The 16,453-nt window shown below is 42.5% G+C and overlaps 1 protein-coding gene across 2 annotated transcripts in view; it reads right to left on the bottom strand.

The window, feature by feature from the left end:
* Window positions 1-16,453, bottom strand: part of eif2ak4 (eukaryotic translation initiation factor 2 alpha kinase 4) — a 128,850-nt gene that overhangs the window by 15,070 nt on the left and 97,327 nt on the right. Inside the window, exons 30-34 of one of the 2 annotated variants that reach the window (XM_080202975.1) lie at window positions 9,905-10,009; window positions 9,548-9,676; window positions 8,473-8,553; window positions 2,396-2,505; window positions 764-825 (exon numbers count right to left, since the gene is read on the bottom strand). In XM_080202975.1, coding sequence (XP_080059101.1) covers window positions 764-825; window positions 2,396-2,505; window positions 8,473-8,553; window positions 9,548-9,676; window positions 9,905-10,009 — 487 coding nt within the window. The remainder of the gene's footprint in view (window positions 1-763; window positions 826-2,395; window positions 2,506-8,472; window positions 8,554-9,547; window positions 9,677-9,904; window positions 10,010-16,453) is intronic. The other variant, XM_080202977.1, reaches the window with a different exon arrangement.

Raw genomic sequence — 16,453 nt, 5'->3', positions numbered from 1 at the left:
GGAAAGTAAAATTAGGACATGGTAGGCAGCTCATGGAATGCATTTCCTGTAATATGTGGGAAGTCATGGACGAACTGGTGACCAAGACAACCATACTGGCAAAGAGTGTCACCAGCTCCAGATTTCAGAACTCAAGTGGCAGCAGGATTCACTGTGGCGCATTCATAAGGCTATGTGGATAGAATATTCAGAGAGGTGATCACACCACAGGTCAGGACTATGGAGGCAGAAAGGGAAGGGTGAGTGCCAACCAGTCTAACAGAACCAGGCAAATAGCACAGGTGTTGCCCAAGGTCCCACTCACTAACCGGTTTTCTGTTTTGGATACTGGAGATAGCGCAGGCAAATGTTGAGGTAGATGATCAACCATGATCTAACCGAATGCAGCAGCGCACTCAACAGGCTAAATTGTCTACTCTTGTTCCTATCAAGCATGGGTTTTTGTTTCTGAAATTGACTCAAAAGACTGGAGAAAAAAATTACACAAATTTAAAAGGTATGAAATGGAATTGGGCTCAATCATAAAAGCAATGACTCCAAACATGGGGATTCAATCATCCATATTGCTCTTCATTCATTCCCCTTATTCAACCAATTGGCCTCACTTCCCAGAGACAGACTATTACACTATCAACTGTCACACCATGAAAACAGAATGAAGCATTGTCCAATGGGCCAAAGGATCACTTTGTGTGCTGTAGAACTCTGACTCTACACGTATTAAAAATGTGACATCATTTGATGACAGGGAGGGTTGTGGTACCTGTAGAACTGAAGAGTGATCCCTTTAGGTTCTGTGAGACAGGGCTCTCTGGAATTTCCCTGCTTAAAAGAAAATAGAGGGAAGATAGATAGTTAACAGAAAGCAATCTAGGAAAAGCAAGTTCTCGCAGTATTTTTGTTTCCTTTTTAAACGTTTGCATTAGCCAGAACTAAGAAATTAAATCCTCTAATCTTAAGAAAATTGTTTTCTTATATGTCCTTCTTCTCTACATGATACAAAGATCTCTCCCCTCATCTAACTGTTGAAACTCAGCTTTAGATATTTAGAGTTTCAAATCAATGGCCTGATTTGCAAACCAAAACACAAAGAGAAAATAAAGGGCTTCCACACTTCCAGTTTGAAGAAATCAGGGAATAGAATCATTGAATAGTTATAGCACAGGAGATTATTCTGCCCATTGTGTCCATGCCTGCTCTCTGCAAGAGCAGCTGTAAGTCCCACTCCTCTGCTCTCCCTGTAGCCCTACAACATTTTCTCTTCCGGTGCTAATCCAATTCTGTTTTGAAAATAAACTGCCTCCACTATAGTTTCATGCAGCGCATTTCAAATCCTAAACAACTCACTGCACAAAATGTTCTTCTGTCAATCACCTTGAATCTGTCTCCTTTGGTTTTCAACAGCTCCACCAAATGAACAGTTTCTCTCTGGTTAGACTACTGGAATATCTCTATCAAATCTTCTCTCAACCTTCCCTTCTCCAAGGAGAAAAGCCCCAGCTTTTTCAATTTAACTGAAGTTCAACATCCTTGGAATCACTTTCACACATCTTTTCTGCACTGTCTAATGCCTTCACCTTCTTCCTAAAGTATGGTGCTCAGTATTGAACACAATACTCCAAAGTAGAGGTTCTACATAGTTTCCTTATTTTTGTATTCCATGTCTAAGCCCAAGATTCTGTGTGCTTTATTAACTTACCCTGCCTTCTTTAACGCTTTGTACACATACATCCCCATGTCTGTTTTATCTGTCATATTTCCACTCATGCCACATGTTTCATGTCCCCTTGAAGTCTATTGTTTTCCTCCTGCAATTTACAACACTTCCAAGTTAACAAAAGCACTGCCCCAAAAACCTGAACCCAGATTTCCCAAAATGTAGTACTGCCAAACCCCACACTAACACTAGACATCACCTTCAATTCCATGCCTTTCACTGAATCAAGGCAGAAATTTTGATTTATTGCCAACTGCACAGTATGAAATCCTCACTGGAACTCTCTAATTTTTTACTCCAAGTGTTTATCTAATTCCATACAACACTGCAGTTCAGTCAGATTTAATATCCCATTGTGGATAATTCAGTCTCATAGCAACAAACTCAGCTAGCAATGAAAATAGTGGCAAAGTTGCTTCTTTGTTTTTGCGTTTCCAGTACTAATCCAGATCCCGTTTTCCTTAGTTCTGATTCGCAAATCAACGGCAATAATCCTTTGTTGTTTATTCTCCTGTATTTCGGAACACTATCTGATCTGACCTTCTCTACTCTACTGAACACAGCCCTGTTCTCAGGTCTCGCCATTAGCTCTACTGGCGAGTGCTCTCTAATGACCAGATATCAGATATCAAGTCCCTGTCATTCAGAATCATTCATTCTCTACAGTAAAACTCTCACCTGTTGCCCTTTTCCTCAGACATTTTGGCCCTGATTTTCTGCAAATACTCCACCACCTCTGCTTCCAGAATCCGTTTTTCAGTCTGTTTGTCCTTTTCAAATGATCTCACCTGAAAGGAGCAAACAAAAAATTAACACAACGTAAAGGAACCTATTTTGCCTCACGGTACCCATGTAGCTGGGAATTCCTCCCTAATTACTGGAGGGAGTGGAAGTGGTTATTTTTTCAACGCTTCCAGATGCACAGACAGGATCTCTCATCACCTTGTCCAACCACACTCCCCCTCCTCCCTTACTAAACACACACAGGGTATCCTCCTCTCCTACTAAACACACACAGGGTATCCTCCTCTCCCCTATCACCACACCCTTCCCTGACTACACATAGGGCCTTAACTCGTCATCCCTCAATCAATTAGCTTAGGGAATTAAATATGTGACTCAAACAATGGTGTGGAAGAAGGGGTTTTAATTCATGGGATAGTGGCATTAGTATTCAGGGAGAGTGAGCTATTCCACTGGGATGGCCTCCATTTAAACTACGCTGGGACCAGTGTCCCAGCCAGTCATATAACCAGGACTGTGCACAGGGTTTTAAGCAAACAGAGCTGGGGCGGGTTCAAGTTCAAAGAGAAAGGTTAATGTAGCGATGCGAGTAAAAACAAGCAGAAGGAAAAGAGAGACCAACAAATACTGATTCTGCAAACATGATCATAGTAGGAAACAGAAGAAAACTTAAATGTTCTTTATCTAAATGCACAAAACATTTGCAATAAGATGGAGAAACTAGTATATAGATTGGTAAATAATTTCAATCTTATCACCATTACAGAGACATGGTTGGAATATAAATAATCCAGGGTACATAATATTTTGGAAAGACAGACAAAATGGTAGAGGAGGAAAAGTGGCTCTGATAACAAAGGATTATAGAATAGAATCATAGATTCCTTATAGTGCAGAAGGAGTCCAATTGGCCCAACAAGGTTGCACGTGCTCTCCAACAGAACATTTTACCAGCCCTATCCCCGTAACCCCATTTATTTACCTCACTAATCTCTCTAACCTACACATTTTGTGACACTAAGGGACAATTGAGCATGACCAATCCACCTAACCTACAAATCTTTGGACGGTGGGGGGAAACTGGAGCACCCAGCGGAAACCCATGGAGACAGGGGGGGGGGGGTGGGGCATATAAACTCCACAGAGGCAGAATGTAAGTGAGAAAAGATATTGCCTTGGAGAATCATGAAGTTAAATCAGTATGGATGGAAAACAGGAAAAGCAAAGGGTCAGAAAATGTTGATAGGAATAGTTTATGTCCCCCACCCCTCCCCAACAGTAGTTATAGCACTGGACAGAGCTTTAAGCAAAAAAAATTGGACTTTTTAATAAAGACAGTGAATTAATTGTGGGTGACTTTAATCCTTATATAGCTGGCACAATCAAATTGTAAAGAATGGTTTATAAGTTGAGTTTGTAGACTGTGTTTGTGTCTGACAAGTTCTTTGAGCAATGCATTGTGGAACCAACTAGGGTTAAAACTATTTTAGAACTAGTAATGTGTAATGAGATAAGGTTAGTGTGTAATCTCTCATGGCAAAAAAGTCCTGGGAAATAGTGACCATAATACTATTGGCACAGTGGTTAGCACTGCTGCCTCACAACACCAAGGTCCCAGGTTTGATTCCCAGCTTGGGTCATTATCTATGCTGTGTCTGCACATCCTCCCTGTGTCTGTGAGGGTTTCCTCCAGCTGCTCTGGTTTCCTTCCACAGTCTGAAAGATGTGCTGGTTAAGTGCATTGGCCATGCCAAGTTCTTCCTCAGTACACCTGAATAGGCGCTGGAGTGTGGCGACTAAGGGATTTTCACAGTAACTTCATTGCAGTGCTAATGTAAGCCTACTTGTGACACAAATTAATAAAAATATAGATAAGTTTAAAAGTGAATGCTTCAATCATAAACAAAAACTTATACTTACATAATTGGCTTTGTTTAATTTAAGTGAAGAACTGGCTACAGTTAATTGCATAAATTGACTTAAAGGGTATGGAGATAAATGAACAGTAGAAACATTTAAAGAAGCAGTTCAACTCTTCAACAAAAATACATTCATTAAAACACAAAAACTCAGCAAGACTAACGTATCTGTGGTTCACTCAGGAATTTAAGAGTAGTATTAGATTAAAAGACCTAACAATATTGCAGAAACAAGTCTGAGGATTGAAAGTATTTTTAGAAACCAGCAAAGGGCCACCAAAATGTTGATAAAAGGGAAAAAATAGAAGATGAATATAAACTAGCCAAAAATATAACAATAAATTGTATGAACTTTCATAAGGATATAAAACGAGATTAACTAAAGTAAACGTGTGACCCTTAAAAGCAGAAACAGGATAAATTATCATGGGGAATGAGGAAATGGCAGAAGCACTGAATAAATATTTTATGTCTGCCTTCACAGTAGAAGACATAAGTTTCACATCAGAAATAAGACAGTTTCCAAGGAGCTAAAGTCCAACAAATCCTTGGGATGTAATGTAAAGTTTATTACTCACAAGCAAGGCTTACACTAATATTGCAATGAAGTTACTATGAAATTCTCGCAGTCGCCACACTTTAGCACCTGTTCAGATCAATGCAACTAGCCAGCATGTCTTTAATACTGTGGGAGGAAACTGGAGTACCTGGAGGAAACCCATACAAACAGGGGAAGAACATGTAAACTCCACAGACAGTGACCCAAGCTGGCAGTCGAACCCGGATCCCTGCCACTGTGAGGCAGCAGTGCTACCACTGTGCCACTCCTACACCCTAGATTTTTAGATGAGATAATAATGTTCTATCTACAATTTCCCATAATTCTTTAGATTTGGGAATAGATTAGAAGTTGGCAGATGATATGCAGTTTTTCAATAAATGAGGGAGAAGTTAACCTAACATCTGTTGTTCAGAAAATGCTGAACATCGAGGAAGTTTTAACAGTGCATTTCAAAACACTCAGCATGATTTGAACAAGTCAACATGGTATTAATAATGGGTAATTCAGTTTAACAAATTTACTGGAGCTTTTCAAGGATGTCACTAGTGAGACAATAAAGGATAGTATTAGTAATTTGTATCCCTGGATTTCCATAAGGCAGTTGATATGATGATAACACAAAAGGTCAGTAGGCAAAATAGCGGCTCAAGAGTTGGTGGTAATAAATTAGCATAGATGGAGGATTAGTTAACAGTTAGAAAGCAGAGAGCAGATAAATGGGATGTTTCCAGGTGGTTGGCAGTGAATAGTGGACTGCTCTAAGGGTCAGTTCTAACACGTCAGCCATTTAATGATTCAGATGAAGAGGCAGAATAACATTATCTAAGCTTGCTGATGACACCAAGTTAGTGGAAAGATGAACTGTGGAAAAGATACAGTTTCAGGGAGGCTGCAAAAACGTTTAAAATCAGCAAATGCTAAAAATACTCAGCAGGTCAGGCAGCATCTGAAGAGAGAGAAGCAAGGTTAACATTTTGAGTCCATATCACTTCTCCAGAGCTGCAAAGAAACATAAGATAGGTTAAGTAAATGGGCAACAAGATAGCAGGTGGAATGCAATGCAGGAAGGTATGAAGTTATTCAAAATAGTTGCAATAGAACAGAATTTTTTTTTAAAAGGTGTGAAACTTTATGATGTTCAAAGTGTTGATGTTCAGAGAGTCTTGAGTATGCTTGTACAAAGAATGCTGAAAATTAACATGCAGGTGCAACAAGCAATAGAAATGCTATGTTGGCCTTTATCAAACAGGACTGGAGTAGAAGTCTTGCTACAGTTGTATAGGGCTTTAATGAGACCACTCAGTTTTTGGTCTTCACATTTAAGGGAGGATATACTTGCATTGAAGGCAGTACAGAGGAGGATGAAGAGCTCGGCCTATGACAAGAGGCTGAGTATCTTGGGCATTAATTTTACTAAACTCCAGAGAATATGAGGCAATCTCAATCTCAACATTTTGAAGGTGCTTGATGGAGTTGATGCCAAGAGATTTTTCCGTTGATTGAGAATCCAAAACTGGGGGCAGTCTCAGGAAATTAGGACTGAGATGAGGAGAAATTACATCCCTCAGAGGATGGCGAATCTTTGGAATTCTTCACCCTGGAGGGTTCCATTTATGGTTAGAATAGACAGATTTTTGGTCTTTCAGGGAATCAAGGAAATGGAGAGCACGAAGGCAAGTGATGTTGAAGCCCAAGACCAGCCATGATTCTATTAAATATAGGAGCAGGAGTAGCTCCTGACTCAACAGGCCATAAAGTCTACTCCTGCTCCGATTTCTTGTGTTCAACCACAAATAGTTTGTTGTGGGGCTGGATTGGAGACGCTAAGTGTTCAGCTCCACCCTTTGACCACACATAGCATCTTCCTCTCCCCAGTCATACAATCCCCATTCCATTCCTTCCTGACCACACATTAACTTCATGCCGGAGAAAATAAGAAATAGCAATGGCTGGAATTGACTCACTGCATCAACAGCACATTAATCATAGAACTGAGCGCAAGAGAAACATCGATGTGGTTCAAATTTTTATAACCCTGCAGGAAATATTACTCTCAGAGCTGTTTGTCATTTAACCATCAGTATACTATCATCAAAGTTCATCAAAGCAGGGTAACGTCATTACAGTTAAACTATTGATGAGAAGACAGTTGTAAAATACTCCCAGCAAAAATAACTGGCTTTATTTGAAGGATAGGTTTCTGATTGAATTAACCTGTGAGAACTATTAGAGGCACCTTTACCACATTTCAAGACTGAGCACACACCATGGGCCCGATCTCCAATTGCGATGCGCTAGTTTTTTGGCACATCGGATTGGGAAATGCATGCGTCAACTATTTCATGGGATTCTCGTGTCTCCCATTGCCGGAGAGTCAAGATAGCACTGGAAACCAGTGGGAAGACCAAGTAACTGTTTTAAATGTAACTTAAATGTCATTATCGGGCCTGGGTCTGACCTGGAATGGTCTTGGAGGTCACAATTGGGAGGGTTGGAGGGGCAGCACTGTAAGGGTCTTGGGCTGGCCAGCTCAAATCGCTGGCCACCAAACTACAGGCTGAAGTTCAGGGCCACTGACCATGCATAAAGTTCCGAAACGGTCAGACTCTGGCGTGAATAGACCGCCCCAACCCCAGGCTTTTATTGATATTCACAATTGTGACCTCTACATTGCATGGAGTGTGGGAGATTCGAGTCTGAACTCCCACTGAAAAAGTAATTGTGAACTACACCACTTTTCTTGCCAATTCAGCACTTAGGATTTTTTTTGGGAGAATCATGCCCATATTTTAACCATATGTGAGACAGGCTCTCATCAAAACCATTCAGTCAGCGCTAAAATTCACTTTATTCTCTGAGCAGGTTCTAGTGGATATCAGGATGATTAGAAATGCAATGGATAGTTACTGGCAGATGGTCACTATCTAGGAATGCTGCAGCCCCATCTCTACTGCTGTTACTGAAAAGTCATCTGCAGAATTAAACCAACCAGGCAGGTTCAATAACATAGGCTGTAATATTAATACTGGAGTTGCCTTGAATTACCTGACTGGAGTCAGGGGCAGAGTGAAAAGATTCAGTTTCATCTTTCTGCATATTTCATCCTTGCTAATTCAATTATTTTCCTGTCCCTGTCACACTCCATTCTTCCCCTTTTTCTTCCCTTCTGAAAGCACAAACTCAAGCAAAGATACCATCCGTTGCAAATATCACAACAACTGATACAAAGCAATCTTAAAGCATTGGGTGGTTCTTAATGACAGCCTGAAATTACAAGCACTTTTCAATCCATAAAATTATTGACAATTGAATTCAATGGCCATATAATGGTTTATGCAATAGCAATTAGACTTTGTTCACCCCAGCAGAATAATACATTGTACTTGAGTGCTGTAACACTTTTCTGTATTATCTGTGCATTCAGTGAGCAATGGCACTGGGGATCCAGTGGGACATATTTACTTACAAAGCAAAGGGCAAGAGGAGGTTTTAACATTGAGACAGATCTTACAAGTTGAACAGTTTGTTACCTTCACATGTTTACTCTCTTTATCAGAGACAAGGACTGAATAACTGATCCCAGTCTGCTCACAATGCTCCTGAACTTCTTCCTAACAAAAAAAAACAAACGTGGTATCTAAAAAAACACCGAGAATCAGAGACACAACTTGAACTCATGTTAAGCACAGACAGTTATAATGATTTGTGGCACACAAGGAGGCAATTCAGTCTCTCTGTTCTAAGCTGGTGCCCAGTGGGGCAATTCAGTCAGTTCCATTCCCCTGCTTGATCCCTGCAAGCTTATTTCCTTCCGGTGCTTATCCAACTTCCTTTTGAAATCACTGATTGTTTTCGCTTCTACCACTCATGGGCAGCAAGTACCAGGTCATTGCCACTCACTATCTTCCTCTCATTACCTCTGCATCTCTTGTCCAAAATCTTTAATCTGTGTCCCCTAATCCTCAATTGACTGGAAGGTCCATTAGTGATGCAGAACGACGCCAACAGCCCCTTGTCGGAGGTGTGATAATCCTCAGGTTAAATGACCACCAGTCAGTTCTCCCCCTCAGAACAGCCAATAGTTATCTGGAGCTGTGGCAATTTTACCTTTTTTTTTAAACTGAACCATACAGCAGGATAGGCAAAAATTGAATTACTTCTCAGTGCTGAGTTGGCTGATCTCAGCTGAGTTAACATTGATGGATAAAGAAATCCATTTGTATTCCCACTGCTGTCACTGTTCAGTGACCACTACCCATTTACATGTATGGCTGTCGGATAAAGATGATCCAGTTCAGTTGAGAAGCTCCCTGTTTTTTACTCTAACCATTTACACATGCTATCAGTGACTTTGGAACTACAGCCAAACCTGAGAAACAGAGTACTGTCATCACAGATTTCTCTGTAATCTCTACTTTGTTGTCTGGATGAAAAGTGCACCAACTGCACCCATTACTATATAAGCAAGTTAAGAAATCATGGTGGCCAATCACCAAAGTATTTCTGCCTCCCCAATCTTCCTAAATCAAGCTGTCCTGTAGGTCAGCTTCCAATCAAGTTCCAGCCTAAGTTATACCAGCATCCTAAATCTATTGCAAGTATTACCTGGGAGACGTTGTGCAGCAACTCAGTTTTAATGCCGGATTTCCACAAGTTCTGGATGATGCTGATGGCTCTGTCCAGCGACATCTTCCCGATGGCAACCACCAGCGTCTCAAAATGACAGAGAATGGACTGCAATGGAGAACAGTAGGTTGTGGAGTTATCAACATTCAGTTCACAAAAACGTCACTGGTACAAGTCAAAGGAGCATGTGTCTGCACTGGAGCTCATCTCTCCAACTCCCCTCCCACACCTGGTCATGGAATATTTCTCTTCTTTAAAAGATATATTATATGTGAAGATACAACAAAGATACAAGTGCAAGATAGAAGAATAAAGCACTAACTACAGATAACTGACCGGTTCAGATGTGTTACAAAGCGGGGTGATTTTATCCAAGGCAAGACTGACTCCTACGGCAGAGGAGATTGGTCCTACAAATTGTGGTCTTTGGAACTCGCAGATCTGGAGGAAGAACAACATTTTTATAATTCTTTAAAAGGACAATTAGATGTACAACCCATGTTAGGCAGTTCAGCTTATGGTGGATGGTATAAATGCAATACGTGATGTGGATTCTATAGTGTGGGCTTTCCTCTTGCCCGATTTCTGATTTAGGCTGATGTAGCTGATCGCAGCCAGGGTAGCCTTTTACCAATAAATAAGCAAGTGGGGAACTGAGGAGCAACAAATTTTGCAGACGTCCCACTCCAATCAGCCTGATGGAAATGGATGCATGGGCATCATTGAGTAAGGTCAGGATTGGCAGTGATACCATCCACTGTTGGAGCTGTTACTTGCTGTCTTACATATAAATGACAGTAATTTAGGCAAAATAACAAACCAAATTCCTCTCTTTATCCACAGCAAATCAGGAGAGAAAGGAACTGGAAGTTGTGATGAGCAGCAACTGTATTTCACATCTAAACCTATAGTAGAGAGGCAGGAAGTTGCTTCCAATGCTCACTCTGAAACTAGATTAAACAGCAATGTGAACAAAGCTGAGATTCTGTTGGTTTCCTTCCCTTGTCAGTTTAAATGCCAGATACCTTCCTACTATAGTACAACTGAGTACACAAATCATATTGGAGGATCATATATGATCAGCCTAAACAGGGCTTCAATAAACTTCTGTGCTGTGCAACCACAAAGTAGTTTATTGTCTTGCTTTTCTACACTAAGAGATTATGGCTTCATAGTAGCCATGCTGCCTCCTGTTCCTTACCCAAGTGATTACCCTATATGGGTGGAGTTAGAGAGATTGCCTCTTTCTGTGTGGAAACAAAGACCATTCTCACACAGGTTTCCACATATGTTATTTACAGCAGCTGTCAGAGGGAGCAGAAACCTCAGCCCCTCCAGTACCTAAAATTAACTATGCTTGGGACTTTAACAAGGTCATATCACCCGGAAGAATAAGAGTTTTAAGGTTTTCATCATAACAACCTGGTAGTACTCATTTTTTGATTAGAGATTAAATCTGGAGAAGTTAACAATGGTTCGGTCACGCAGAACAGGCACATGCCACATCGGCAGGAGAGACTTCAGAGACAGATCAGTGCCAATTCATTTACCAGCAAGGAAATCATCTTGCATCTGAACAATCACATTATGATAATGATAGTTTATAGAACTGTGTGCAGGAATGACATGAAGATGGACACCAGTTACAGCAAACTCAATGAGGGAAGTTTCAACTTCTACCCCAGTGTGCATTCCTCCTGTGCAAGGGTGCATACTGAGACATGAGAGTTGCAGCATGAGTAAGAAAGAATGTTGGTGCAATGGAAGTGTGGAACGGACCATGCAGAGCATCTTCAATCCACAATCTATGCTAAGGTTGCCTAGCTTATGTAGGTGTTTCAATGCTAGGAGTGTGACTGGCAAAACAGATGAACTGAAGGCATTAATGTTCGAAAGGAAGTTGGAAGTGGTGGCGGTGACAGAGACTTGGTTAAAGGAAGGGCAGGACTGGCAGTTGAATGTTCCTGGGTATAAGTGCTTCAGGCGTGATAGGGGTGGGTCGCTGAGAGGTGGGGGAGTGGCATTGTTAGTTAAGGATTGCATCATAGCAGTGCAGAGGGAGGGAGGTATAGAGGATATAGGAATCGAGTCGCTATGGGTGGAGTTGAGGAATAGGAAGGGAGATGTTACTATGTTGGGTGTGTACTACAGACCGCCCAACAGCCCGAGGGCTGTGGAAGAAGGGATAAGCAGGGACATTCTAGATAAGTGCAGGAAGAATAGGGTGGTGGTAGTGGGAGATTTTAATCTCCCCGGGGTAGATTGGAAGGTGCCGAGATCAGAGGGTGCTGACGGGGAGGAATTTGTACAGTGTGTAATGGAAGGATCCCTGGAGCAGTATGTGGATAGACCGACCAGAGAGGGGGCTATACTGGACTTGGTTCTGGGGAATGAGCCTGGGCAGGTGGTTGACGTTGAAGTAGGAGAGCATGTGGCTAACAGTGACCACAACTCTGTCTGGTTTAAGATATTAATGGATAAAGATGAAGCCTGTCCTAAGGGGAGGGTGTTAAACTGGGGGAGGGCTAGATACAACCGGATTAGGCAGGATCTTAAAGATACGGCCTGGGGTAAGCTGTTTGATGGCAGGTCGACGCTGGGTATGTGGGAGTCTCTCAAGGGAAAACTAAAATCTTTGCAGGAAAGACATGTGCCGGTCAAGAGGAAGGATGGGAAGGGTAGGATTAGAGAGCCGTGGGTAACTAGGGATATTGAGGACCTGGTCAGGAGGAAGAGGGAGGCGTACATTAGATCTAGGCATTTGAGGACAGAGATAGCGTTAGAAGAATACAGAGAATGTAGGAGAGAACTTAAAAGGGGCATCAGAAAGGCAAAAAGGGGCCACGAAATGGCTTTGGCGGGTAGGATTAAGGAAAATCCTAAGGCATTTTACTCCTATGTTAGAAACAAAAGGATGGTTAGAGGGAAGATTGGTCCTCTCAGGGACAGAGGAGGGGAACTATGCTTGGAGCCTGGGGGAATGGGGGAGATTTTGAATGAATACTTTGCGTCGGTATTCACGCAGGAGAGGGGCCTGATGTCTGGTGCTGTGCTTGAGGAGTTTGAGGATCCGTTGAGGGAAATAGTCATCACGAGGGAAGAGGTGTTGGGACTTTTAGACAGTATAAAGACGGATAAATCTCCGGGGCCTGATGGCATCTATCCCAGGCTGCTAAGGGAGGTGAGGGATGAAATTGCTGGGCCTCTGACGCAAATCTTTGTCTCTTCTTTGGACACAGGTGAGGTCCCAGAGGATTGGCGGATTGCAAATGTAGTACCGTTGTTTAAAAAGGGTCAGAGGGATAACCCAGGGAATTATAGGCCGGTGAGCTTGACTTCAGTTATAGGCAAGCTAATGGAGAGGATCCTCAAGGACAGGATGTATGAACATCTGGAGTGCTGCAATCTGATCAGGGATACGCAGCATGGCTTCGTTACAGGGAGGTCGTACCTTACGAATCTAGTGGAATTTTTTGAAGAGGTGACAAAAACGGTTGACGAAGGACAAGCCATTGATGTCGTCTATATGGATTTCAGTAAGGCGTTTGACAAGGTCCCTCATGGTAGGCTGATAGAAAAGGTGAAGGCTCATGGGATACAAGGCCAGGTATGTAGATGGGTGGAGAACTGGCTTGGGAGGAGGAGACAGCGGGTAGTAGTGGAAGGCTCCTTTTCCAATTGGAGGTCTGTCACCAATGGTGTGCCGCAGGGCTCGGTACTAGGACCTCTTCTATTTGTAGTATATATTAATGACTTGGAAGAGGGGGTAGGTGGTGTGATCAGCAAATTTGCTGATGACACTAAGATGGTTGGATTGGCGGGTACTGAGGAGCAGTGCCTGGCAATGCAACAGGACATAGACAGGCTGGTAGATTGGGCAGATAGATGGCAAATGGAATTTAATCCGGAGAAATGCGAGGTGATGCACTTTGGCCGGAATAACGTGGAGGGGAGTTATATGATAAAAGGTAGAACTATCCGGAGTATAGATACGCAGAGAGACCTGGGGGTGCAAGTGCACAAGTCCCTGAAGGTGTCGGTGCAGGTGCAGAATGTGATGAGGAAAGTGTATGGTATGTTAGCCTTCATAGGAAGGGGTATAGAGTATAAGAGTAGGAGTCTGATGTTGCAGTTGTATAGAACGTTGGTTAGGCCTCACTTGGAGTACTGCGTCCAGTTCTGGTCGCCGTACTACCAGAAGGATGTAGAGATCCTGGAGAGAGTGCAGAGGAGATTTACCAGGATGCTGCCTGGTATGGAAGGGCTGTCTTACGAGGAAAGATTGAATGAACTTGGGCTGTTTTCCCTTGAGAGACGTCGGCTGAGGAGGGATCTAATAGAGGTTTATAAGATTATGAAGGGGATAGATAGAGTAAATGGTGGTAAGCTTTTTCCGCTATTAGAAATGGATAGAACAAGGGGTCACGGGCTTAGGGTGAGGGGGGCTAGGTATAAGACAAATATTAGAGGGCAGTTTTTCACGCAAAGGGTAGTGGGGGTGTGGAATGCACTGCCGAGTAAGGTGGTGGAAGCAGGCACGCTAGGGTTGTTTAAGAGTCACTTAGACAGCCACATGAGCGGTCTACATATAGGGGGATATAGCAGGCCTTACTAAACATTGTAGGCTTGGGATTCCGTTTTTGCCTCAGGGATGTTACAGTCTTTGCCTGTTTAATAATGAATTTTTTGTCTCCACAGGCATTTAAGTCCACCTTGTTGACCAGCAAGGGGCATGCATGCAGCAGGTTGTAGTGGGCTGCTCTTGGATGTTGCTTTGGGAGTTGCCTATTGCTTCATGTCGTTAGTGTGCTTAAACTGGACCATCTCGAGGGCAACATGACAGCTCAGAGACTATCTCTGTTGCTGTGCGGACACATGGATTTGGGCCTGTGTCTGTGGGAGTTTGCGTGTTCTCCCCGTGGTTGCGTGGGTTTCCTCCGGGTGCTCCGGTTTCCTCCCACATCCCAAAGATGCGCTTTTAGGCTGATTGATTGGGTAACAAATTGTCCCTATATTGGACCTCCCTGATCCTCGCACATTAGGCGTAGACTAAAATCATGAATAGGTCACTGAGACAATGGGACGGCGGCGCGGGCTCGTTGGGCCGAAGGGCCTGTTTCCCGTGCTGTGTTGTTCTTTGTTCTTTGACTGCATCAGGAGTTCCAAATTAATCTCAGTGCCTCAAGTCTAAAGAAAAGAAATATTAACCAAGTTAGCACTGCTGGGAAGTGCATTGTGTGAACGGCAGATGAGCAGAGTGAAAGTCAGCCACAATATCCTCCACGCTCAAATAAACAAACAGCATTCAGTATTTAGCTTGACACATGAATAACTACACTGCTTTGAGGAAATGTACCCAATCAAGGGATGGTACATTAGAATAAGAGAGCAGAACATACAGTGCATGTGTCTGTGTGTGTACATAAAGAGAACAGAAAAATATTTAACAATATGGACCAGCGTGGAAAACATAGAAAATAGGAGCAAAAGTAGCCCATTTGGCCCCCCAAGCCTGCTTCACCATTCAATATGATCATGGCTGATCCTCCATCTCAACACCATAATCCTGCTCTCTCTCCATAGCCTTGATAACAGCCTTATCTTAGTCCTAAAGAGCCCAACAGTCTATCCCATATCCTGAGACTGTGACCCCTTCTTCCAGAGCCCCCAGCCAGAGGAAGCAACATCCCTGCATCCAGTCTGACTAGCCCTGTCAGAATACTATATACTTCAATGAGATCCTCCCTCATTCTTCTAAACTCCAGTGATTACAGGCCTAGGCAACCCAATCTCTCTCTCTCCTCATCCGACAATTCTGCTATGCCAAGAATCAATATGGTGAACTTCTGCCGCACTTCCTCTATGGTAAATATATCCTTTCTTAGATACACCAGGTGTGGTTTTACCAAGGCTTGCACAGCTGCAGTAGGACATCTTTGCTCCTGTATTCAAATTCTCTCACAATGAAGTCACAAGCCTTCCTAACTGCTTGCTTGTACCTGATGTACAAAGACACCAAGGTCTTTTGTAAATCAACATTTTCTAATCTTTCATCATTTAAATAATACTCTGCTACCCTAGTTTTCAACCAAAGTGGATAACTTCATGTTTATCCACATTATACTCCATCTATATTTCCTCACTCATTCAGCTTGTCTAAATCACTTTGAAGCCTCTTTCGCTCCTCCTCACCACTCACATTCCCACTAAGTTTCACGTAGTCAGCAACTTTAAAAATACTCAGTTTAATTCCCTCATCCAAATCATTAGTATATACTGTGAATTGCCAGGGTCCAAGCACTGATCCCTGTGGTCCCTGAAGTCACTGTCTGACACTCTGGAAAAGACCCATTTATTCCTACTCTCTGCTTTATGTTTGCAAACCAATTCTCAATCCATTCCAATATATAACCCCCAATTCCATGTGCTTTAAAATTTTGCACACTAGTCTCTTATGTAACACTTCATCAAAACACTGAGCCATGTGCAAGATGCTTTTTGTAGCAACTCATTTATTCTGATTGTGTTCCCTGATCAAACCAAGTGGAGTAACCTGGTGTGAGACTTCTTACTGTGCAAACCAAGTACAGCAGCAATATCTCCAAAAGCAATACAATTTTATTACAGAGGGTGCCCGTGACTGACTGAATCCACTATTTGCTAGTACTCAAAAAGGAAACAATTGCTTTTACGATACAGACAAAAGTGTGCTTATGCGGCAAAATATTCCTGAAACTGGATGAAAAGAGACTTGATGTGGAGATGTCAGCGTTGGACTGGAGTAAACAAACATAGTAAGAAGTCTCACAACACCAGATTAAAATCCAATATGTTTTTTTTAGCAACAGCCACTAGCTTTCGGAGCGCTGCCTGTATGAGAGACTT

The sequence above is a fragment of the Carcharhinus amblyrhynchos genome, chromosome 14, assembly GCF_965287045.1.
Source record: "Carcharhinus amblyrhynchos chromosome 14, sCarAmb.v2.hapA, whole genome shotgun sequence".
Taxonomy (NCBI): Eukaryota; Metazoa; Chordata; class Chondrichthyes; order Carcharhiniformes; family Carcharhinidae; genus Carcharhinus; species Carcharhinus amblyrhynchos.
The sequence above is the reverse complement of the archived record's forward strand: the minus strand, read 5'-3'. Positions and strand labels throughout refer to the sequence as shown.